Below are 24,425 nucleotides of genomic sequence, written 5' to 3'. Positions count from 1 at the left end.
GAAAGCTGTCTTGTCTCCTGCCTGGGCTGGGGGCTCTCGAATCCTGTCACAAAGCACCCGATGGGGTCAGGGGCAAGCAGAGCCGGATGAACCCTTCCTGCAGTGCCGGGAGCGGGGGGATGAGCTCCCAGCACCAGCCCCACGGAACTCTCAGCGGCGCAGTGCTGCTTGCGGGCGGACACGGGTCGAGCCGCTGCTCGCCCCAGTCAAGAGACAGCCAGTTTCAGAGCAAAGCCCTGGGCCAGAGACACAGCACTGGCCAGTCCCCTGCCCCCCAGCACAGCCCTCCTGCGCTGAGCTCCCTTCTCCTCCCCACCCGCGCTGCAGCCCCCTCGCAGCCCGCACATCGCTCCGCCGGGCTCTTCTCCCTCAGCCCTGGGCACGCGGGTGCCCTGCAGAGCCCGCAGCGCAGAGCAGTCCGATGCGAGCGGAACGAGCCTTCCGCAAGCTTCCCGGGGCCGGCCGCCCCTGCGCTGGAGAGCCGCGGGGCCCCGCGGGACAGGGGCAGCAGCAGCAGCTTCCCCAGGGGCCCGGCGGGACTCGTGCCGGGGCGCTGCCCGAGCCCGCTGCAGCTGCGTGCGAGCCGGACGTCCCCGGCGAGCGGCCCGGCACGGCCACCGGCCAGCGGCCAGCGGCCACCAGCCGCAGCTGGGCTGGGGGCTGTGCCGGGCACCCTGCAGGCGCCTCTGGCTCAGGACGCGCCCTGGCTGCGCTGGGGGCTGCTCCCTGCCCGCGGCTGCAGAGGTGCCAGGAGCGGGATTCCCTGACGGGTTCCTCTCTCCATTCCAGCTCCTTCCTCGCAGCCGCCGCCGTTGGTGCCGCCGGACCTCAACCGTCCTCCCTGCGCGGAGCAGAGCGGGGCAGGGAGCGCAACCGGCGGGCCAAGGCAAGGTGGGAGACGCAGCGTGCCGGCGAGCCGGGCTACCGGGGGCTGCTGGCCGCTGGCTGCCGCCGCTGCCCACGAGGAGCCACGCCAGCAAAGGCTGCTGGCAGGGCAGCGGGCTGCTGCCCAGACCCCCGCTGCTCACCTGCCTCCTGCCTCTGGGCAGGGACTCTGCCCGCAGGCACCAGGAGGTGCTTATCTGACCAGAAACCCCAGCAGGGAGCTCTGCATTTCCCCTGCTGCTGCCCTTCTCACTAGAGACACAGGGACACAGGCAGCTTTTGAGCCCCTGCGCGCTGGGGACCTCACAGCCCCCGCTGCTTTGGCTCTGCGCTGGGCGCTGCTTTCCCGGGGAGTCTGTTCGGAGGGGACTGCACAGAGATGGGGCAGCTGGGGTTCAGTCACAGGGCTGGGGCTTCCCAATTACAACTGCAGCAGCACCAGTCACAGAATCACAGAGTCACCAGGTTGGAAAAGCCCTTTGAGATCATCCAGTCCAACCGTCCCTGTCCTGTGCTAAAACTCATCTCCCCTCTGTTCAACACCCCCAGGGCTGGGGCTCAGCCCCTCCCTGGGCAGCCTGTGCCACAGCCCCACAACTCTGCCAGGGAAGAACTTTGCCCTCCCAGCTGAGCTGACCCTGCCCTGGGGCAGCTTGAGCCCATTGCCCCTTGTCCCATCTCCTGTCCCCTGGCTGCAGAGACCATCGCCCACCTCTCTGCACCCTCCTGGCAGGGCAGGGGAGGTGGGGAGAAGGGCTCCCCTCAGCCTCCTCTTCTCCAGGCTCAGCACCCCCAGCTCCCTCAGCTGCTCCTCAGAGGATTTGCCCTCCAGCCCCTTCCCCAGCCTGGTTGCCCTTCTCAGCACTCGCTCCAGGACCTCCATGTCCTTCTGATGGTGGGGAGCCCAGAACTGCACACAGTACTCAAGGTGTGGCCTCACCAATGCCCAGCCCAGGGGCACAATTACCTCCCCAGACCTACTGGCCACGCTGGGTCTGACACAAGCCAGGATGCCCTTGGCTTTCCTGGCCCCTGGGCACACTGCTGGCTCATATTCAGCCTGCAGTCCACCAACACCCCCAGGTCCTTCTCTTCCTGACAGCTCTCCAGCCAACCTCCCCAAGCCTGTAGCGCTGCGTGGGGTTGTTCTGTCCCATGGGCAGCACTCTGCCCTGTGTCCTGGTTTTACCCCGGCTGAGAGTCAAGATCCATGCAGCTCCCTGCTCCGTAAAGGAAAAGAGCAGGGGAAGAGGGAAGGGGAGGTTGAGAGGCAAGGGAAGGGAAAAGGAAGGGGCAAATAACCCCAAAACCAAGAAACTAAGAGGCCCGTGGGTTGGGATAGGTATAGATTACTAAGATAACAGAATGATAAAATATAAGAATGATAACAAGTCTCTGGAGCAAAAATCTCTGAAGCTGTTGACACACAATGCAGTTTCTCACCGAACCCACAGCTCAGGCCGTGCCACCCAGAGCCGTCCCGGAACCCGACCGTCCCCCAAGAACTGCGCGTCCCGGAGCCGCCCCTGCTCCTCCTCCCATCAGCCCCCGATGTCCTGGGCAGGACGTAACTGGCTGGAATACTCTCCTTGGGCAGTTGGGTCACCTGTCCTGGCTTCACCCCTCCTTTCTCATGAGTAGAGAAATACAAAGAGCTGAGAAAGTCCTTGACTGTCTGACATAGAATCATCATAGAATCATAGAATGGTCTGGGTTGGAAGGGACCCCAAGGATCACAGAGCTCCAATCCCCTGCCACAGGCAGGGACACCAACCTCCAGGCCTGGAGCTACACAAGGCTGCTCAGGGCCCCAGCCAACCTGGCCTTGAACACCCCCAGGGACGGGGAATCCACTACCTCTCTGGGCAGCCTGTTCCAGCCCCTCACCACTCTCTCTGTAAAAAACTTTCCCCTAATATCTAATCTAAACCTTCCCTCCTTTAGCTTTAGTCCATTCCCCCTTGTCCTGCCATTATCTGCTCTTTTAAAAAGTCGAATCCCCTCCTGCCTATAAGCTCCCTTCAGGGACGGGGAGGCTGCAGTGAGGTCCCCCCACAGCCTTCTCTTCTCCAGGCTGAACAAGCCCAGTTCCCTCAGCCTCTCTTTGTCGGGCAGGTGCTCCAGCCCTCTGAGCATCCCCGGGGCTCCTCTGAACCCTCTCCAACAGTTCCACATCCTTCTTGTATTGAGGGCCCCAGATCTGGACACAGGACTCCAGATGGGGCCTCACGAGGGCAGAGCAGAGAGGGACAATCCCCTCGCTGTCCCTGCTGCCACCCCTCTGCTGATGGAGCCCAGGATACCATTGGCCTTGTGAGCTGCAAGAGCCACTGCTGGCTCATGTCAAGCTACTCATTCACCACAATCCCCAAGTCCTTCTCAGCAGGGCTGCTCTCCAGGAGCTCTTCTCCCAGTCTGTATCTGTGACTGGGATTCTTCCGTCCCAAGTGCAACACCTGACACTGGGCAGTGTTGAACCTCATCAGGTTCCCCCGGGCCCATCTTCCCAGCCTGTCAGGATCCCTCTGGATGGCTCCTTTCCTTCTGGGGTGTCGACCACACCACTCAGCTTGGTGTCACCCCCAAACTTGCTGAGGGTGCACTCAATTCCATCACCCATGTCACTGATAAAGATGTTCAAGAGCACCGGTCCCAAGACAGACCCCTGGGGGACCCCGCTTGTCACCGGCCTCCACCTGGACACAGACCCATTGACCACCACCCTTTGGCTACGGTCTGTTAACCAGTTTCTTATCCATTGGATGGTCCACCCATCACATCCACTTCTCTCCAATTTAGAGAGAAGGATGTGGTGGGGGACTGTGTCAAAGGCCTTGCACAAGTCCAAGTAGATGACATCGGTTGCCTTCCCTTTATCTCCCAGTGCTGTCACTCCACCATAGAAGGTCACCAGATTGGTGAGGCACGACCTTCCCTTGGTGAAGCCGTGCTGGCTGTCCCGGATCACATGCTCTTCCCTCATGTGCTCCAACATGTCGTCCAGGAGGATCTGTTCCATGATCTTCCCAGGCACAGAGGCTCACCGGCCTGGAATTCCCTGGGTCGTCCTTGTTCCCTTTTTTATAAATGGGAGTGACATGACCTTTTTTCCAGTCCCCAGGGACCTCTCCTGACAGCCACGACTTTTCAAATATGATGGAGAGCGGCTCGGCAGCCCCATCAGCAGCTCCTTCAGGACCCTGGGATGCCTGTCATCCGGCCCCATGGACTTGTAGACATTCAGTCTCATGAGGCGGTCTGGGACTTGCTCTGCTCTTACAGTGGGGGGGGATTTACTCCCCCATTTCCCACCTTGAGTTCTAGGGATGCAAGGTTCTGGGATTTGAGAATGATGAGAATCCTGGCTGCCAGAGAAGACCGAGGCAAAGAACTCATTCAGTACTTCAGCCTTCTCCTCATCAGTTGCAGCCAATTCTCCTTTCTCATTTCCCAAGGGGGGTACGTTCTCTTTGGCCTGTCTCTTCTGGCCAATGGACCTGTCAAATCCCTTCTTGTTGTTTTTAACATCCCTCACCAAGTTCAGTTCCATCTGCGCCTTGGCTTTCCTGATCCCATCTCTGCAAGTCTGAACAGCATCCCTGTATTCTCTCCAGGCTACACACCCTTGCTTCCAGAGCTCGTATTTGCCTTTCTTTTCCCTCAGTGTGACCAGCAGGTCCTTGCTTAGCCGTGCTGGCCTCCTGCCCCTCTTGCCCGCTTCCTTATTCAGGGGGATAGAGAGCCTTTGAGCTCTCAGAAAGGCATCCTTAAAGAGTAGCCAGCTGTCCTCAACATTTCTGTCTCTAAGGACCACCTCCCAGGAGATCTTGGCCAACAAGTCCTTAAACAGCCTAAAGTTTGCTCTCTTAAAGTTCAGTGTCCTGGTCCCACTTTTGGCCAGGTCCACACTCCTTGAGATCACAAACTCAACCAGGGCATGGTCACTGCAGCCCAGGCTGTCTCCAACCTTAAGACCTTTACTGATCTCCCCCACACTGGTGAGCACCAGGTCCAGCAGTGCATCGCCTCTGGTCGGTCTATCACTATTTGAACCAGAAAGTTGTCATCTACAGACTCCAGGAGTCTCCTGGACCTCTTGCAGCTCGCCGTGTGGTTTTCCCAGCAGGTATCCGGGTGGTTCAAGTCCCCCATCAGGATGAGTGCCTGTGACCGGGGTGCCTCCTGCAGCTGAAGGAAGAAAACAACTGAAAACATCTCCATCACCTCCTCCCCACTGTGCCTGCGCACTGCTGTTTGGGGGTGGTCATGGAGGGTCATGAGGATGAAGTCGGATGGCTCCTCGTCACCACTGCCCTCCAGCCCCTCTCTGTCCTTATCTCGCATCCTCAGCCTGCCAACATATATTTTCTCCCTTTTAGGATGAAAAGGGGAGAAAGCAAGTGGCTCTGGTGGACATGTGGCCTCCAGCCAGGTCCAAACTACCACAATGGACGAGGGAAAGGCTGTAGGTGGGAGCTGTCAGGAGAGCTGTCAGGAAGAGAAGGACCTGGGGGTGTTGGTGGACTGCGGGCTGAATATGAGCCAGCAGTGTGCCCGGGCAGCCAAGGTGGCCAGTGGCATCCTGGCTTGTATCAAAAGCAGTGTGGCCAGTAGGTCTGGGGAGGTAATTGTGCCCCTGGGCTGGGCATTGGTGAGGCCACACCTCAAGTGCTGGGTCCAGTTCTGGGCTCCTCAGCATCAGAAGGACATGGGGGTCCTGGAGCGAGTGCAGAGAAGGGCAACCAGGCTGGCGAAGGGGCTGGAGGGCAAATCCTCTGAGGAGCAGCTGAGGGAGATGGGGGTGTTGAGCCTGGAGAAGAGGAGGCTGAGGGGAGCCCTTCTCCCCACCTCCCCTGCCCTGCCAGGAGGGTGCAGAGAGGTGGGCGCTGGTCTCTGCAGCCAGGGGACAGGAGATGGGACAAGGGGCAATGGGCTCAAGCTGCCCCAGGGCAGAGTCAGCTCAGCTGGGAGGGCAAAGTTCTTCCCTGGCAGAGTGGTGGGGCTGTGGCACAGGCTGCCCAGGGAGGGGCTGAGTCCCCCCCTTGGGGTGTTGAACAGAGGGGAGATGAGTTTTAGCACAGGACAGGGACGGTTGGACTGGATGATCTCAAAGGGCTTTTCCAACCTGGTGACTCTGTGATTCTGTGACTGGTGCTGCTGCAGTTGTAATTAGGAAGCCCCAGCCCTGTGACTGAACCCCAGCTGCCCCATCTCTGTGCAGTCCCCTCCGAACAGACTCCCCGGGAAAGCAGCGCCCAGCGCAGAGCCAAAGCAGCGGGGGCTGTGAGGTCCCCAGCGAGCAGGGGCTCAAAAGCTGCCTGTGTCCCTGTGTCTCTAGTGAGAAGGGCAGCAGCAGGGGAAATGCAGAGCTCCCTGCTGGGGTTTCTGGTCAGATAAGCACCTCCTGGTGCCTGCGGGCAGAGTCCCTGCCCAGAGGCAGGAGGCAGGTGAGCAGCGGGGGTCTGGGCAGCAGCCCGCTGCCCTGCCAGCAGCCTTTGCTGGCGTGGCTCCTCGTGGGCAGCGGCGGCAGCCAGCGGCCAGCAGCCCCCGGTAGCCCGGCTCGCCGGCACGCTGCGTCTCCCACCTTGCCTTGGCCCGCCGGTTGCGCTCCCTGCCCCGCTCTGCTCCGCGCAGGGAGGACGGTTGAGGTCCGGCGGCACCAACGGCGGCGGCTGCGAGGAAGGAGCTGGAATGGAGAGAGGAACCCGTCAGGGAATCCCGCTCCTGGCACCTCTGCAGCCGCGGGCAGGGAGCAGCCCCCAGCGCAGCCAGGGCGCGTCCTGAGCCAGAGGCGCCTGCAGGGTGCCCGGCACAGCCCCCAGCCCAGCTGCGGCTGGTGGCCGCTGGCCGCTGGCCGGTGGCCGTGCCGGGCCGCTCGCCGGGGACGTCCGGCTCGCACGCAGCTGCAGCGGGCTCGGGCAGCGCCCCGGCACGGGTCCCGCCGGGCCCCTGGGGAAGCTGCTGCTGCTGCCCCTGTCCCGCGGGGCCCCGCGGCTCTCCAGCGCAGGGGCGGCCGGCCCCGGGAAGCTTGCGGAAGGCTCGTTCCGCTCGCATCGGACTGCTCTGCGCTGCGGGCTCTGCAGGGCACCCGCGTGCCCAGGGCTGAGGGAGAAGAGCCCGGCGGAGCGATGTGCGGGCTGCGAGGGGGCTGCAGCGCGGGTGGGGAGGAGAAGGGAGCTCAGCGCAGGAGGGCTGTGCTGGGGGGCAGGGGACTGGCCAGTGCTGTGTCTCTGGCCCAGGGCTTTGCTCTGAAACTGGCTGTCTCTTGACTGGGGCGAGCAGCGGCTCGACCCGTGTCCGCCCGCAAGCAGCACTGCGCCGCTGAGAGTTCCGTGGGGCTGGTGCTGGGAGCTCATCCCCCCGCTCCCGGCACTGCAGGGAGGGTTCATCCGGCTCTGCTTGCCCCTGACCCCATCGGGTGCTTTGTGACAGGATTCGAGAGCCCCCAGCCCAGGCAGGAGACAAGACAGCTTTCATGTCGCTCAACTCTACTGCCTCCTCCCACCCTCCCTATTTCCTTCTCATTGGTATCCCTGGGCTGGAGAAGGAGCAGTTCTGGATTGCCTTCCCCTTCTTTATCATGTATGCCATTGCTGTGCTGGGGAACATCACCCTGCTCCTCATCATAAAGGCAGAGCCCAGCCTGCACGAGCCCATGTACCTCTTCCTGGCCATGCTGGCCTTCACCGACCTGGTCCTGTCCACCTCCATGCTGCCCAAAATGCTTGCCATCTTCTGGACGGGCTCTGGGGAGATTGGGTTTCTCTCCTGCCTTGTTCAGCTCTTCTTCATCCATACCTTCTCCATGGTGGAGTCGGGGGTGCTCATGGCCATGGCCTTGGATCGCTACGTCGCTATTTGCCGCCCGCTGTCTCACTCCACCATCCTCTCTGTGACGGTGGTGGTGGCCCTGGGCACCATGGTGCTGGCACGTGGGGTCCTCCTGGTGAGTCCTGCCTGCTTCCTCCTTCTCAGGTTGCCCTTCTGTGAGCATCACGTCATCTCCCACTCCTACTGTGACCACATGGCTGTGGTGAAGCTGTCGTGTGGGGACACCAGAGTCAATGCCATTTACGGACTCTCTGTGGCTCTTCTAGTGGCTGGATCAGACACCTTCCTGATCGCTGTGTCCTACACCATGATCCTGCGGGAGGTGATGAAGTCATCTGCGGAGGCACGCCGCAAGGCCTTCAGCACTTGTGCCTCCCATGTCTGTGTCATCCTGGCCTTTTATGTCCCTGGCATTTTCACCTTCTTCACCCACCGGTTTGGGCAGAGCATCCCGCCCCACATCCATATCATGGTGGCCAATCTCTACCTGCTCGTGCCCCCCACACTGAACCCCGTGATTTACGGGGTGAGAACCAAAAAGATCTGGGACAGGGTGCTCCTCTTCTTCCAGCAGAAGGGAAACTGACTCACCCCCTCTGGTGCCTCAGGCTCTGCTCTCCATCTGCTGCCCGGACTGGTAAGTTCAGCAGGAGTTAATGCTGTGACTGTTTGTTCAGGGAGAAACCCTTCCCCAGTTCCAGAGCTCAGGCTCTGTCCTTGCAGACATCACTGGACTGTCCCTGCCGTTATCCCCAACCAGGGGGTTCCATCTGCCGCCCGATGGAATTTGGCATAAAGACATTCTGCCCCTTGGGAGATGGAGAGTTCACCCCCCAGAAGTTAAACTCCTTGCTGTTAAAATACTTTCACTGCTGGAGTAAATGTCCTTTTGTTAAAATAAAGATCCTGTCATGCATAAGGTGTTTGCACTGTGCAGCTGAGTGTCTCCAAGAGACCTTCCTGCAGCAGCTTCCCTTGTATCACGAGCGCTCCCTGCACTGTGGGATGCTGTTTCAAAGACGTGTAGATATGGGGCTTAGGGACACGATGTAGCGGTGGGCTTGGCACTGCTGGGTTGATGGTTGGACTCAATGATCTCAGAGGTGTTTTCCAACCACAGTGACTGGATGATTCCATGGAAAAGTGCTGCAAAGGGAATGGTGACTGTCCTTGTAGAAGGAAATGGGGAGAATTCAACTTTAAGCACTACCCGTTTTGTGGTAAGGAAGCCAAAACCTTCACTAATCCCAGGCTGCAAATTCCCAAAGTCCCACGTAAATGTAAACCCTTGCAGAAGTATCAGAAGTCTTGTGAGGCTGCACCCCGAATACTGGGTTCAGGCTGGGGCCCCTCACACCAAGAAAGACATTGCGACCCCGGAGCGTGTCCAGAGAAGGGCAGCCAGGCTGGGGAAGGGTCTGGAACACGAGTGTGATGAGGAGCGGCTGAGGGACCTGGCACTGTTCAGTCTGGAGAAGAGGACGCTCAGGGGAGACCTTATTTCTCTCTCCAGCTCCCTGGCAGGAGGTTGTGGGGAGCTGGGCTCAGCCTCTTCTCACAGATACCCAGCGACAGGACGAGAGGGAATGGCTGTGAGTTGGGCCAGGGGCGGCTCAGGTTGGAAAGGAGGAGAAATCTCTTCTCAGAAGGAGCGGTTGGGCGTTGGAAGGGGCTGCCCAGGGAGGTGGTGGAGTCACCGTCCCTCGGGGTGCTCAAGGGAAGGGTGGGTGAGGCACTCAGGGACATGGCCAGCGAGTGCCAGAGGTGCTGGGGGGACAGTTGGACTGGATGACCTCAGAGGTCTTTTCCAGCCTGAACGATTCAGCAGGTCACCTTCCACGGGGTGCTGACCTTCGGGCCCAGACTGCTCCGGCCTGGTTCCCCTCGGAGTCACAAGTGCCCCGGCAAACCTGCTGTGGCCTGGATCAGTCTCCTCACAGGCTGCAGATGGTCTGTGCTCCCTGTGCTCACCCATGGGCTGCGAGGGGACACCCGCTCCACCGTGGGTGTGTCCAGGGGCTGCCGGGGAATCTCTCTCTCTGGCAGCGGGAGTGTCTCATTCTCCCCACACCCTCCCTCGGGCCTGGCCTTGGTGTCCACACAGCTTGTTACATCTTCTCACTCCCTCCTCTGCTGGCAAAATGCTCCTGCCTGCAGGTTTTTTCCCATAAGTGTGAATCCCAGAGGCGCCGTGACCATCGCTGATGGGCTGGGCCTTGGTCAGCAGCAACTCTGGCCTTGAATCGGCCACTGGCCTGGACAGGGGGACCCTCAGCTGGGTTAGAAACTGGCTGGATGGCCGGGCCCAAAGGGGGGTGGTGAATGGAACCAAATCCAGCTGGAGGCCGGTCACGAGTGGCACCCCCAGGGCTCAGTCCTGGGTCCAGTTCTGTTCAACATCTTTATCCATGACCTGGAGGAAGGGATTGGATGCTCCCTCAGTGGGTTTGCAGATGACACTGAGCTGGGAGGAGGTGTTGATCTGCCTGAGGGTGGGGAGGCTCTTCAGAGGAGTCTGGACAGGCTGGATCCATGGGCTGAGCCCAGCGGGATGAGGTTTAACATGGCCAAGGTGTCCTGGTTTTGGTCAGGGTGGAGTTAACTTCATTTGTAGCAGCGGATGGAATGCTGTGTTTGAGAGTTAAAATGAACACTGGGCTGATAACACCCTGATGTTTTTAGTTGCTTTCTTCCTTCAGCTGCAGGAGGCACCCCGGTCACAGGCACCCGTCCTGATGGGGGACTTGAACCACCTGGATACCTGCTGGGAAAACCACATGGCGAGCTGCAAGAGGTCCAGGAGACTCCTGGAGTCTGTAGATGACAACTTTCTGGTTCAAATAGTGATAGACCGACCAGAGGCGATGCACTGCTGGACCTGGTGCTCACCAGTGTGGGGGAGATCAGTAAAGGTCTTAAGGTTGGAGACAGCCTGGGCTGCAGTGACTGTGCCCTGGTTGAGTTTGTGATCTCAAGGAGTGTGGGCCTGGCCAAAAGTGGGACCAGGACACTGAACTTTAAGAGAGCAAACTTTAGGCTGTTTAAGGACTTGTTGGCCAAGATCTCCTGGGAGGTGGTCCTTAGAGACAGAAATGTTGAGGACAGCTGGCTACTCTTTAAGGATGCCTTTCTGAGAGCTCAAAGACTCTCTATCCCCCTGAATAAGGAAGCGGGCAAGAGGGGCAGGAGGCCAGCACGGCTAAGCAAGGACCTGCTGGTCACACTGAGGGAAAAGAAAGGCAAATACAAGTTCTTGAAGCAAGGGTGTGTAGCCTGGAAAGAATACAGGGATGCTGTTTGGACTTGCAGAGATGGGATCAGGAAAGCCAAGGCGCAGATGGAACTGAACTTGGCAAGGGATGTTAAAAACAACAAGAAGGGATTTGACAGGTCCATTGGCCAGAAGAGACAGGCCAAAGAGAACGTACCCCCTTGGGTAATGAGAAAGGAGAATTGGCTGCGACTGATGAGGAGAAGGCTGAAGTACTGAATGAGTTCTTTGCCTCGGTCTTCTCTGGCAGCCAGGATTCTCATAATTCTCAAATCCCAGAACCTTGCATCCCTAGAACTCAAGGTGGGAAACGTGGGAGTAAATCCCCCCCCACTGTAAGAGCAGAGCAAGTCCCAGACCGCCTCATGAGACTGAATGTCTACAAGTCTCTGGGGCCGGATGACAGGCATCCCAGGGTCCTGAAGGAGCTGCTGATGGGGTTGCTGAGCTGCTCTCCATCATATTTGAAAAGTCGTGGCTGTCAGGAGAGGTCCCTGGGGACTGGAAAAAAGGTCATGTCACTCCCATTTATAAAAAAGGGAGCAAGGACGACCCAGGGAATTCCAGGCCGGTGAGCCTCACCTCTGTGCCTGGGAAGATCATGGAACAGATCCTCCTGGACGACATGTTGGAGCACATGAGGGAAGAGCATGTGATCCGGGACAGCCAGCAGGGCTTCACCAAGGGAAGGTCATGCCTTACCAATCTGGTGACCTTCTATGATGGAGTGACAGCACTGGTAGATAAAGGGAAGGCGACCGATGTCATCTACTTGGACTTGTGCAAGGCCTTTGACACAGTCCCCCACCACATCCTTCTCTCTAAATTGGAGAGAAGTGGATGTGATGGGTGGACCATCCAGTGGATAAGAAACTGGTTAACAGACCGTAGCCAAAGGGTGGTGGTCAATGGGTCTGTGTCCAGGTGGAGGCCGGTGACAAGCGGGGTCCCCCAGGGGTCTGTCTTGGGACCGGTGCTCTTTAACATCTTTATCAGTGACATGGGTGATGGAATTGAGTGCACCCTCAGCAAGTTTGGGGGTGACACCAAGCTGAGTGGTGTGGTCGACAGCCCAGAAGGAAAGGAAGCCATCCAGAGGGATCCTGACAGGCTGGAAAGATGGGCCAGGGGAACCTAATGAGGTTCAACACTGCCAAGTGTCAGGTGTTGCACTTGGGACGGAAGAATCCCAGACACAGATACAGACTGGGAGAAGAGCTCCTGGAGAGCAGCCCTGCTGAGAAGGACTTGGGGATTGTGGTGAATGAGTAGCTTGACATGAGCCAGCAGTGGCTCTTGCAGCTCGTAGGGCCAATGGTATCCTGGGCTCCATCAGCAGAGGGGTGGCAGCGGGGACAGGGAGGGGATTGTCCCTCTCTACTCTGCCCTCGTGAGGCCCCATCTGGAGTTCTGTGTCCAGATCTGGGGCCCTCAATACAAGAAGGATGTGGAACTGTTGGAGAGGGGTCAGAGGAGCCACAAGGATGATTAGAGGGCTGGAGCAGCTCCCCTACGCAGAGAGGCTGAGGGAGCTGGGCTGGGTCAGCCTGGAGAAGAGAAGGCTGTGGGGGGACCTCACTGCAGCCTCCCCGTCCCTGAAGGGAGCTTATAGGCAGGAGGGGATTCGACTTTTTAAAAGAGCAGATAATGGCAGGACAAGGGGGAATGGACTAAAGCTAAAGGAGGGAAGGGTTAGATTAGATATTAGGGGAAAGTTTTTTACAGAGAGAGTGGTGAGGGGCTGGAACAGGCTGCCCAGAGAGGGGGTGGGTGCCCCGTCCCTGGGGGTGTTCCAGGCCAGGTTGGCTGGGGCCCTGGGCAACCTTGTGTAGCTCCAGGCCTGGAGGTTGGTGTCCCTGCCTGTGGCAGGGGGTTGGGGCTCTGGGACCCTTGGGGTCCCTTCCAACCCAGACCATTCTATGATGATTCTATGTCAGACAGTCAAGGACTTTCTCAGCTCTTCGTATTTCTCTACTCATGAGAAAGGAGGGGCGAAGCCAGGACAGGTGACCCAACTGCCCAAAGAGAGTATTCCAGCCAGTTACGTCCTGCCCAGGACATGGGGGCTGACGGGAGGAGGAGCAGGGGCGGCTCCGGGACGCGCGGTTCTTGGGGGACGGTCGGGTTCCGGGACGGCTCTGGGTGGCACGGCCTGAGCTGTGGGTTCGGTGAGAAACTGCATTGTGTGTCAACAGCTTCAGAGATTTTTGCTCCAGAGACTTGTTATCATTCTTATATTTTATCATACTGTTATCTTAGTAATCTATACCTATCCCAACCCACGGGCCTCTTAGTTTCTTGGTTTTGGGGTTATTTGCCCCTTCCTTTTCCCTTCCCTTGCCTCTCAACCTCCCCTTCCCTCTTCCCCTGCTCTTTTCCTTTACAGAGCAGGGAGCTGCATGGATCTTGACTCTCAGCCGGGGTAAAACCAGGACACAGGGCAGAGTGCTGCCCATGGGACACAACAACCCCACGCAGCGCTACAGGCTTGGGGAGGTTGGCTGGAGAGCTGTCAGGAAGAGAAGGACCTGGGGGTGTTGGTGGACTGCGGGCTGAATATGAGCCAGCAGTGTGCCCGGGCAGCCAAGGTGGCCAGTGGCATCTTGGCTTGTATCAAAACCAGTGTGGCCAGTAGGTCTGGGGAGGTAATTGTGCCCCTGTACTGGGCATTGGTGAGGCCACACCTTGAGTACTGTCTGCAGTTCTGGGCTCCTCACCATAAGAAGGACATTGGGGTCCTGGAGCGAGTGCAGAGAAGGGCAACCAGGCTGGGGAAGGGGCTGGAGGGCAAATCCTCTGAAGAGCGGCTGAGGGAGCTGGGGGTGCTGAGCCTGGAGAAGAGGAGGCTGAGGGGAGACCTTCTCCCCCCTGCCCTGCCCTGCCAGGAGGGTGCAGAGAGGTGGGCGATGGTCTCTGCAGCCAGGGGACAGGAGATGGGACAAGGGGCAATGGGCTCAAGCTGCCCCAGGGCAGGGTCAGCTCAGCTGGGAGGGCAAAGTTCTTCCCTGGCAGAGTGGTGGGGCTGTGGCACAGGCTGCCCAGGGAGGGGCTGAGCCCCCAGCCCTGGGGGTGTTTAACAGGGGGGAGATGAGTTTTAGCACAGGACAGGGACGGTTGGACTGGATGATCTCAAAGGGCTTTTCCAACCTGGTGACTCTGTGATTCTGTGACTGGTGCTGCTGCAGTTGTAATTAGGAAGCCCCAGCCCTGTGACTGAACCCCAGCTGCCCCATCTCTGTGCAGTCCCCTCCGAACAGACTCCCCGGGAAAGCAGCGCCCAGCGCAGAGCCAAAGCAGCGGGGGCTGTGAGGTCCCCAGCGAGCAGGGGCTCAAAAGCTGCCTGTGTCCCTGTGTCTCTAGTGAGAAGGGCAGCAGCAGGGGAAATGCAGAGCTCCCTGCTGGGGTTTCTGGTCAGATAAGCACCTCCTGGTGCCTGCGGGCAGAGTCCCTGCCCAGAGGCAGGAGGCAGGTGAGCAGCGGGGGTCTGGGCAGCAGCCCGCTGCCCTGCCAGCAGCCTTTGCTGGCGTGGCTCCTCGTGGGCAGCGGCGGCAGCCAGCGGCCAGCAGCCCCCGGTAGCCCGGCTCGCCGGCACGCTGCGTCTCCCACCTTGCCTTGGCCCGCCGGTTGCGCTCCCTGCCCCGCTCTGCTCCGCGCAGGGAGGACGGTTGAGGTCCGGCGGCACCAACGGCGGCGGCTGCGAGGAAGGAGCTGGAATGGAGAGAGGAACCCGTCAGGGAATCCCGCTCCTGGCACCTCTGCAGCCGCGGGCAGGGAGCAGCCCCCAGCGCAGCCAGGGCGCGTCCTGAGCCAGAGGCGCCTGCAGGGTGCCCGGCACAGCCCCCAGCCCAGCTGCGGCTGGTGGCCGCTGGCCGCTGGCCGGTGGCCGGTGGCCGTGCCGGGCCGCTCGCCGGGGACGTCCGGCTCGCACGCAGCTGCAGCGGGCTCGGGCAGCGCCCCGGCACGGGTCCCGCCGGGCCCCTGGGGAAGCTGCTGCTGCTGCCCCTGTCCCGCGGGGCCCCGCGGCTCTCCAGCGCAGGGGCGGCCGGCCCCGGGAAGCTTGCGGAAGGCTCGTTCCGCTCGCATCGGACCGCTCTGCGCTGCGGGCTCTGCAGGGCACCCGCGTGCCCAGGGCTGAGGGAGAAGAGCCCGGCGGAGCGATGTGCGGGCTGCGAGGGGGCTGCAGCGCGGGTGGGGAGGAGAAGGGAGCTCAGCGCAGGAGGGCTGTGCTGGGGGGCAGGGGACTGGCCAGTGCTGTGTCTCTGGCCCAGGGCTTTGCTCTGAAACTGGCTGTCTCTTGACTGGGGCGAGCAGCGGCTCGACCCGTGTCCGCCCGCAAGCAGCACTGCGCCGCTGAGAGTTCCGTGGGGCTGGTGCTGGGAGCTCATCCCCCCGCTCCCGGCACTGCAGGAAGGGTTCATCCGGCTCTGCTTGCCCCTGACCCCATCGGGTGCTTTGTGACAGGATTCGAGAGCCCCCAGCCCAGGCAGGAGACAAGACAGCTTTCATGTCGCTCAACTCTACTGCCTCCTCCCACCCTCCCTATTTCCTTCTCATTGGTATCCCTGGGCTGGAGAAGGAGCAGTTCTGGATTGCCTTCCCCTTCTTTATCATGTATGCCATTGCTGTGCTGGGGAACATCACCCTGCTCCTCATCATCAAGGCAGAGCCCAGCCTGCACGAGCCCATGTACCTCTTCCTGGCCATGCTGGCCTTCACCGACCTGGTCCTGTCCACCTCCATGCTGCCCAAAATGCTTGCCATCTTCTGGACGGGCTCTGGGGAGATTGGGTTTCTCTCCTGCCTTGTTCAGCTCTTCTTCATCCATACCTTCTCCATGGTGGAGTCGGGGGTGCTCATGGCCATGGCCTTGGATCGCTACGTCGCTATTTGCCGCCCGCTGTCTCACTCCACCATCCTCTCTGTGACGGTGGTGGTGGCCCTGGGCACCATGGTGCTGGCACGTGGGGTCCTCCTGGTGAGTCCTACCTGCTTCCTCCTTGTCAGGTTGCCCTTCTGCCAGCATCACGTCATCTCCCACTCCTACTGTGACCACATGGCTGTGGTGAAGCTGTCGTGTGGGGACACCAGAGTCAATGCCATTTACGGACTCTCTGTGGCTCTTCTAGTGGCTGGATCAGACACCTTCCTGATCGCTGTGTCCTACACCATGATCCTGCGGGAGGTGATGAAGTCATCTGCGGAGGCACGCCGCAAGGCCTTCAGCACTTGTGCCTCCCATGTCTGTGTCATCCTGGCCTTTTATGTCCCTGGCATTTTCACCTTCTTCACCCACCGGTTTGGGCAGAGCATCCCGCCCCACATCCATATCATGGTGGCCAATCTCTACCTGCTCGTGCCCCCCACACTGAACCCCGTGATTTACGGGGTGAGAACCAAAAAGATCTGGGACAGGGTGCTCCTCTTCTTCCAGCAGAAGGGAAACTGACCCCCCCCTCCTCCGGTGCCTCAGGCTCTGCTCTCCATCTGCTGCCCGGACTGGTAAGTTCAGCAGGAGTTAATGCTGTGACTGGTTGTTCAGGGAGAAACCCTTCCCCAGTTCCAGAGCTCAGGCTCTGTCCTTGCAGACATCACTGGACTGTCCCTGCCGTTATCCCCAACCAGGGGGTTCCACCTGCCGCCCGATGCAATTTGGCATAAAGACATTCTGCCCCTTGGGAGATGGAGAGTTCACCCCCCAGAAGTTAAACTCCTTGCTGTTAAAATACTTTCACTGCTGGAGTAAATGTCCTTTTGTTATAATAAAGATCCTGTCATGCATAAGGTGTTTGCACTGTGCAGCTGAGTGTCTCCAAGAGACCTTCCTGCAGCAGCTTCCCTTGTATCACGAGCGCTCCCTGCACTGTGGGATGCTGTTTCAAAGACGTGTAGATATGGGGCTTAGGGACACGATGTAGCGGTGGGCTTGGCACTGCTGGGTTGATGGTTGGACTCAATGATCTCAGAGGTGTTTTCCAACCACAGTGACTGGATAATTCCATGGAAGAGTGCTGCAAAGGGAATGGTGACTGTCCTTGTAGAAGGAAATGGGGAGAATTCAACTCTAAGCACTACCCGTTTTGTGGTAAGGAAGCCAAAACCTTCACTAATCCCAGGCTGCAAATTCCCAAAGTCCCACGTAAATGTAAACCCTTGCAGGAGTATCAGAAGTCTTGTGAGGCTGCACCCCGAATACTGGGTTCAGGCTGGGGCCCCTCACACCAAGAAAGACATTGTGACCCCGGAGCATGTCCAGAGATGGGTAACCAGGCTGGGGAAGGGTCTGGAACACGAGTGTGATGAGGAGCGGCTGAGGGACCTGGGACTGTTCAGTCTGGAGAAGAGGACGCTCAGGGGAGACCTTATTTCTCTCTCCAGCTCCCTGGCAGGAGGTTGTGGGGAGCTGGGCTCAGCCTCTTCTCACAGATACCCAGCGACAGGACGAGAGGGAATGGCTGTGAGTTGGGCCAGGGGCGGCTCAGGTTGGAAAGGAGGAGAAATCTCTTCTCAGAAGGAGCGGTTGGGCGTTGGAAGGGGCTGCCCAGGGAGGTGGTGGAGTCACCGTCCCTCGGGGTGCTCAAGGGAAGGGTGGGTGAGGCACTCAGGGACATGGCCAGCGAGTGCCAGAGGTGCTGGGGGGACAGTTGGACTGGATGACCTCAGAGGTCTTTTCCAGCCTGAACGATTCAGCAGGTCACCTTCCACGGGGTGCTGACCTTCGGGCCCAGACTGCTCCGGCCTGGTTCCCCTCGGAGTCACAAGTGCCCCGGCAAACCTGCTGTGGCCTGGATCAGTCTCCTCACAGGCTGCAGATGGTCTGTGCTCCCTGTCCTCACCCATGGGCTGCGAGGGGACACCCGCTCCACCGTGGGTGTGTCCAGGGGCTGCCGGGGAATCTCTCTCTCTGGCAGCGGGAGTGTCTCATTCTCCCCCCACCCTCCCTCGGGCCTGGCCTTGGTGTCCACACAGCTTGTTACATCTTCTCACTCCCTCCTCTGCTGGCAAAATGCTCCTGCCTGCAGGTTTTTTCCCATAAATGTGAATCCCAGAGGCGCCGTGACCATCGCTGATGGGCTGGGCCTTGGTCAGCAGCAACTCTGGCCTTGAATCGGCCACTGGCCTGGACAGGGGGACCCTCAGCTGGGTTAGAAACTGGCTGGATGGCCGGGCCCAAAGGGGGGTGGTGAATGGAACCAAATCCATCTGGGGCCGGTCACGAGTGGCACCCCCAGGGCTCAGTCCTGGGTCCAGTTCTGTTCAACATCTTTATCCATGACCTGGAGGAAGGGATTGGATGCTCCCTCAAGAAGTTTGCAGATGACACTGAGCTGGGAGGAGGTGTGGATCTGCCTGAGGGTGGGGAGGCTCTTCAGAGGGATCTGAACAGACTGGACAGATGGGCTGAGCCCAGCAGGATGATGTTTAACAAGGCCAAGGGCAGAGTCCTGCCCATGGGACACAACAACCCCCAGCAGCGCTACAGGCTTGGGGGAGGTTGGCTGGAGAGCTGTCAGGAAGAGAAGGACCTGGGGGTGTTGGTGGACTGCGGGCTGAATATGAGCCAGCAGTGTGCCCAGGGGGCCAGGAAGGCCAGTGGCATCCTGGCTTGTGTCAGACCCAGCGTGGCCAGTAGGTCTGGGCAGGTAATTGTGCCCCTGGGCTGGGCACTGGGGAGGCCACACCTTGAGTACTGTGTGCAGTTCTGGGCTCCCCACCATCAGAAGGACATGGGGGTCCTGGAGCGAGTGCAGAGAAGGGCAACCAGGCTGGGGAAGGGGCTGGAGGGCAAATCCTCTGAAGAGCGGCTGAGGGAGCTGGGGGTGCTGAGCCTGGAGAAGAGGAGGCTGAGGGGAGCCCTTCTCCCCACCTCCCCTGCCCTGCCAGGAGGGTGCAGAGAGGTGGGCGATGGTCTCTGCAGCCAGGGGACAGGAGATGGGACAAGGGGCAATGGGCTGAAGCTGCCCCAGGGCAGGGTCAGCTCAGCTGGGAGGGCAAAGTTCTTCCCTGGCAGAGTGGTGGGGCTGTGGCACAGGCTGCCCAGGGAGGGGCTGAGCCCCCAGCCCTGGGGGTGTTGAACAGAGGGGAGATGAGTTTTAGCACAGGACAGGGACGGTTGGACTGGATGATCTCAAAGGGCTTTTCCAACCTGGTGACTCTGTGATTCTGTGACTGGTGCTGCTGCAGTTGTAATTAGGAAGCCCCAGCCCTGTGACTGAACCCCAGCTGCCCCATCTCTGTGCAGTCCCCTCCGAACAGACTCCCCGGGAAAGCAGCGCCCAGAGCAGAGCCAAAGCAGCGGGGGCTGTGAGGTCCCCAGCGAGCAGGGGCTCAAAAGCTGCCTGTGTCCCTGTGTCTCTAGTGAGAAGGGCAGCAGCAGGGGAAATGCAGAGCTCCCTGCTGGGGTTTCTGGTCAGATAAGCACCTCCTGGTGCCTGCGGGCAGAGTCCCTGCCCAGAGGCAGGAGGCAGGTGAGCAGCGGGGGTCTGGGCAGCAGCCCGCTGCCCTGCCAGCAGCCTTTGCTGGCGTGGCTCCTCGTGGGCAGCGGCGGCAGCCAGCGGCCAGCAGCCCCCGGTAGCCCGGCTCGCCGGCACGCTGCGTCTCCCACCTTGCCTTGGCCCGCCGGTTGCGCTCCCTGCCCCGCTCTGCTCCGCGCAGGGAGGACGGTTGAGGTCCGGCGGCACCAACGGCGGCGGCTGCGAGGAAGGAGCTGGAATGGAGAGAGGAACCCGTCAGGGAATCCCGCTCCTGGCACCTCTGCAGCCGCGGGCAGGGAGCAGCCCCCAGCGCAGCCAGGGCGCGTCCTGAGCCAGAGGCGCCTGCAGGGTGCCCGGCACAGCCCCCAGCCCAGCTGCGGCTGGTGGCCGCTGGCCGCTGGCCGGTGGCCGGTGGCCGGTGGCCGTGCCGGGCCGCTCGCCGGGGACGTCCGGCTCGCACGCAGCTGCAGCGGGCTCGGGCAGCGCCCCGGCACGGGTCCCGCCGGGCCCCTGGGGAAGCTGCTGCTGCTGCCCCTGTCCCGCGGGGCCCCGCGGCTCTCCAGCGCAGGGGCGGCCGGCCCCGGGAAGCTTGCGGAAGGCTCGTTCCGCTCGCATCGGACCGCTCTGCGCTGCGGGCTCTGCAGGGCACCCGCGTGCCCAGGGCTGAGGGAGAAGAGCCCGGCGGAGCGATGTGCGGGCTGCGAGGGGGCTGCAGCGCGGGTGGGGAGGAGAAGGGAGCTCAGCGCAGGAGGGCTGTGCTGGGGGGCAGGGGACTGGCCAGTGCTGTGTCTCTGGCCCAGGGCTTTGCTCTGAAACTGGCTGTCTCTTGACTGGGGCGAGCAGCGGCTCGACCCGTGTCCGCCCGCAAGCAGCACTGCGCCGCTGAGAGTTCCGTGGGGCTGGTGCTGGGAGCTCATCCCCCCGCTCCCGGCACTGCAGGAAGGGTTCATCCGGCTCTGCTTGCCCCTGACCCCATCGGGTGCTTTGTGACAGGATTCGAGAGCCCCCAGCCCAGGCAGGAGACAAGACAGCTTTCATGTCGCTCAACTCTACTGCCTCCTCCCACCCTCCCTATTTCCTTCTCATTGGTATCCCTGGGCTGGAGAAGGAGCAGTTCTGGATTGCCTTCCCCTTCTTTATCATGTATGCCATTGCTGTGCTGGGGAACATCACCCTGCTCCTCATCATCAAGGCAGAGCCCAGCCTGCACGAGCCCATGTACCTCTTCCTGGCCATGCTGGCCTTCACCGACCTGGTCCTGTCCACCTCCATGCTGCCCAAAATGCTTGCCATCTTCTGGACGGGCTCTGGGGAGATTGGGTTTCTCTCCTGCCTTGTTCAGCTCTTCTTCATCCATACCTTCTCCATGGTGGAGTCGGGGGTGCTCATGGCCATGGCCTTGGATCGCTACGTCGCTATTTGCCGCCCGCTGTCTCACTCCACCATCCTCTCTGTGACGGTGGTGGTGGCCCTGGGCACCATGGTGCTGGCACGTGGGGTCCTCCTGGTGAGTCCTGGCTGCTTCCTCCTTGTCAGGCTGCCCTTCTGCCAGCATCACGTCATCTCCCACTCTTACTGTGACCACATGGCTGTGGTGAAGCTGTCGTGTGGGGACACCAGAGTCAATGCCATTTACGGACTCTTTGTGGCTCTTCTAGTGGCTGGATCAGACACCTTCCTGATCGCTGTGTCCTACACCATGATCCTGCGGGAGGTGATGAAGTCATCTGCGGAGGCACGCCGCAAGGCCTTCAGCACTTGTGCCTCCCATGTCTGTGTCATCCTGGCCTTTTATGTCCCTGGCATTTTCACCTTCTTCACCCACCGGTTTGGGCAGAGCATCCCGCCCCACATCCATATCATGGTGGCCAATCTCTACCTGCTCGTGCCCCCCACACTGAACCCCGTGATTTACGGGGTGAGAACCAAAAAGATCTGGGACAGGGTGCTCCTCCTCTTCCAGCAGAAGGGAAACTGACCCCCCCCCCTCCGGTGCCTCAGGCTCTGCTCTCCATCTGCTGCCCGGACTGGTAAGTTCAGCAGGAGTTAATGCTGTGACTGTTTGTTCAGGGAGAAACCCTTCCCCAGTGCCAGAGCTCAGGCTCTGTCCTTGCAGACATCACTGGACTGTCCCTGCCGTTATCCCCAACCAGGGGGTTCCATCTGCCGCCCGATGCAATTTGGCATAAAGACATTCTGCCCCTTGGGAGATGGAGAGTTCACCCCCCAGAAGTTAAACTCCTTGCTGTTAAAATACTTTCACTGCTGGAGTAAATGTCCTTTTGTTAAAATCAATATCCTGTCATGATTAACGTAACATTGAACGAGCTGCCTGAAGAAACCGGTGGGAATGTCAGAGAGTTCAGTCCCCACCCCAAGGACACACACACCCTTTTTCTGAGTCTTTCTGTCTGGCTGTGGGTGGTGCTTTTAAATCCAATAGCAACAAACGGTCCCTGTGGTGGTTTAGGCCTGGCTGGAGGCCTGAGGCCTAAACCTGACTGAAGTCTATCACTCCCTTGCTCAGTTGGTCAGGGGAGGAAATATCTATTGAGAGGCTCAGGGGTCGAGATAAGGACAGGGAGAGACCTTTCCCCAATCAGTGTCATGGGCAAAGCAGGCTCAACACAGAGTGAAGGATATAAAATGATCTGGTGTATTACACTACACACCCAGTGACACCAGAGTCAGGTAATGAGAAGCGCGACCAGATCTTAACGCACCTTCCCCCCACCCCTCCTTCCTCAGCAGACTTCTTCTAGTCAGGATTTCGCTCCCTTCTTCCCCCCATTGTGGCACAGGGAGGGGCAGGGACTGGGGGAATGTGGCTTTGGCCAGTTCTTTGCAAGTAGGTTTCCTTCTTGGTCAGGGAGAGCATTCCACACACCCTCCGCTGCTGCACCGTGGGGTCCCACCCGCGGCACACAGTCCTTCACCAGCTTCTCCAGGGTGGGTCCTTTCCCACAGGGCTTTGCTCCAGCTGCCCCAGTGTGGGTCCTGCTGTGGGTGCAGCCACCAGTCACAGTGTCCCTCAGCCCCTCAGCCCCAGTGTGTGTCCCTGCTGTGGGTGCAGCCACCAGTCACAGTGTCCCTCAGCCCCTCAGCCCCGGTGTGGGTCCTGCTGTGGGTGCAGCCATCAGTCACAGTGTCCCTCAGCCCCTCAGCCCCAGTGTGGGTCCTGCTGTGGGTGCAGCCACCAGTCACAGTGTCCCTCAGCCCCAGTGTGGGTCCTGCTGTGGGTGCAGCCACCAGTCACAGTGTCCCTCAGGCCCAGAGTGCTCCTGCCTGGTCCCCCACAGGGTCACAGGCCCCCCATGACAATCCTGCTCCGGAGTGGATCTCTCTGTCTTGCTCATCTCTGTGTCTCTGTCTCCACAGGCTACACGTGCTGGCAGGGGTTTGCTCCAATGTGGGTCACAGCATGTTCCATATGTCCCCCCACTCCAGCGTGGGGCCTCTCCACGGGCTGCAGGTGGGGTCTGGGCCTTGTCCATGTGCTGTGGGGGGACACCCGCTCCACCATGGGTCTCTCCAGGGGCTCAGGGGCATCTTTCTGCTGGCACCTGGGGTGCCTCCTCCCCCCTTCCCTGCCCCTGGTGCCTGCACAGCTCCTCACACCTTCTCACTCCCTTCTCTGGGGCACAAAGCGGCTGCTGGTGGGTTTTTCCTCTGAACTGTGGTTCCCAGAGGCGCTGTGACCATGGCTGATGGGCTGGGCCTTGGTCAGCAGCGACTCCGGCCTGGAGCCGGCTGGGGTTTGCTCTGTGGGGCTGCAGAGAGCTTCTGGCTGCCTCTTGCTGCAGCCATCTCTGCAGCCCCCTGTTCTCTACCAACACCCAGCTATGCAACACTGTGACAATCCCATTGCTGGAGAAGGCCAAACCTGAACGTTTTGACAGGTATCTCAGCGTTTTCAGGAGTTTCATCTCCTGACTGTGGTGCCTCAGGCCACAGCTGCCAGGGAAAGATCTTGCCACCATTGCTCTCTCCTCTTGTGAGGTTCACATCTGTCTGCAGAGGATGTCACAGAATCACAGAGTGTTAGGAGTTGAAAGGGACCTCGAAAGCTCATCCAGTCCCACCCCTTGCCAGAGCAGCATCACCCAGACTAAATCCCGCAGGAAAACGTCCAGGATCACAGGGTTTGGATGTCTCCAGAGAAGGAGACTCCCCAGCCTCTCTGGGCAGCCTGGCCCAGGGCTCCGACACCCTCACAGTGACAAAGTTCCTCCTGACATCCCCATGGAGCTTCCTCTGCTCCAGCTGCACCCGCTGCCCCGTGTCCTGTCGCTGCCCCCCCTGAGCAGAGCCTGGCTCCAGCCTCCTGACTCTCCCCCTTTCCATGTTTATAGACAGTGATGAGCTCACCCCTCAGTCTCCTCTTCTCCAGGCTGAAAAGCCCCAGCTCCCTCAGCCTCTCCTCACAAGGAGGGGGTTCCCCTCCCTCCATCACCTTGGTGTCCCTGTGCTGGGCTGTCTCAAGGAGTTCTGTGTCCTTCCTGAGCTGAGGGGCCCAGAGCTGGATACAATATTCCAGGTAGGGTCTCACCAGGCAGAGCAGAGGGACAGAAGGACCTCTCCTGACCTATTAACCATCCCCCTTCTAATACACCCCAGGAAAGTTCCTTCCTGTCTGATGTCTCCGTGTTGAAGGTGGAGTTACCACCACATTCACATCCTGCTTTGACTTCACAACCAGTTTCCAGTCCTGTTTGGCTTCTGGTGCTGCACAGAAGTCTCCCACTTGACACTGGGATTCACTGTTAATAGCACGTTGCCATCATCTCCTTTGAGATAGTGGATCAATGAAAAGAATAAACAGAAGCAGGAAGCGTGTGGTGAGCCTGGCAGACCTGGGGGGCCTCGTGGAGTGGAGATACACAGATCATTCCCCAGCAGCCCATGAGCTCAGGCACCTCCTGTTCAGGTTTTCCTCCTTATTGAAGGCAGTGTTATGCATTTTTTCA

General features: G+C 59.9%; 3 protein-coding genes across 3 annotated transcripts; all 3 read left to right on the top strand.

Moving 5' to 3' along the window:
* Positions 1–7,360: 7,360 nt before the first annotated feature.
* On the top strand, positions 7,361–8,302 carry LOC311205021 (olfactory receptor 52R1-like; the record flags this gene model as incomplete). The annotated part of the gene is made up of 1 exon (XM_084279310.1): positions 7,361–8,302. The coding sequence occupies one exon, from the start codon at positions 7,361–7,363 to the stop codon at positions 8,300–8,302; it is 942 nt and encodes a 313-aa protein (XP_084135436.1).
* Positions 8,303–15,491: 7,189 nt separating this feature from the next.
* On the top strand, positions 15,492–16,433 carry LOC311205024 (olfactory receptor 52R1-like; the record flags this gene model as incomplete). The annotated part of the gene is made up of 1 exon (XM_084279313.1): positions 15,492–16,433. The coding sequence occupies one exon, from the start codon at positions 15,492–15,494 to the stop codon at positions 16,431–16,433; it is 942 nt and encodes a 313-aa protein (XP_084135439.1).
* A 4,061-nt stretch (positions 16,434–20,494) lies between these two features.
* LOC311205022 (olfactory receptor 52R1-like) lies at positions 20,495–21,436 on the top strand (the record flags this gene model as incomplete). The annotated part of the gene is made up of 1 exon (XM_084279311.1): positions 20,495–21,436. The coding sequence occupies one exon, from the start codon at positions 20,495–20,497 to the stop codon at positions 21,434–21,436; it is 942 nt and encodes a 313-aa protein (XP_084135437.1).
* Positions 21,437–24,425: the final 2,989 nt, after the last annotated feature.

The sequence above is a fragment of the Gallinula chloropus genome, assembly GCF_964237585.1.
Source record: "Gallinula chloropus genome assembly, chromosome: 1".
In the NCBI taxonomy this organism is placed as follows: Eukaryota; Metazoa; Chordata; class Aves; order Gruiformes; family Rallidae; genus Gallinula; species Gallinula chloropus.
This window is presented reverse-complemented; position numbering and strand designations above follow the sequence as displayed.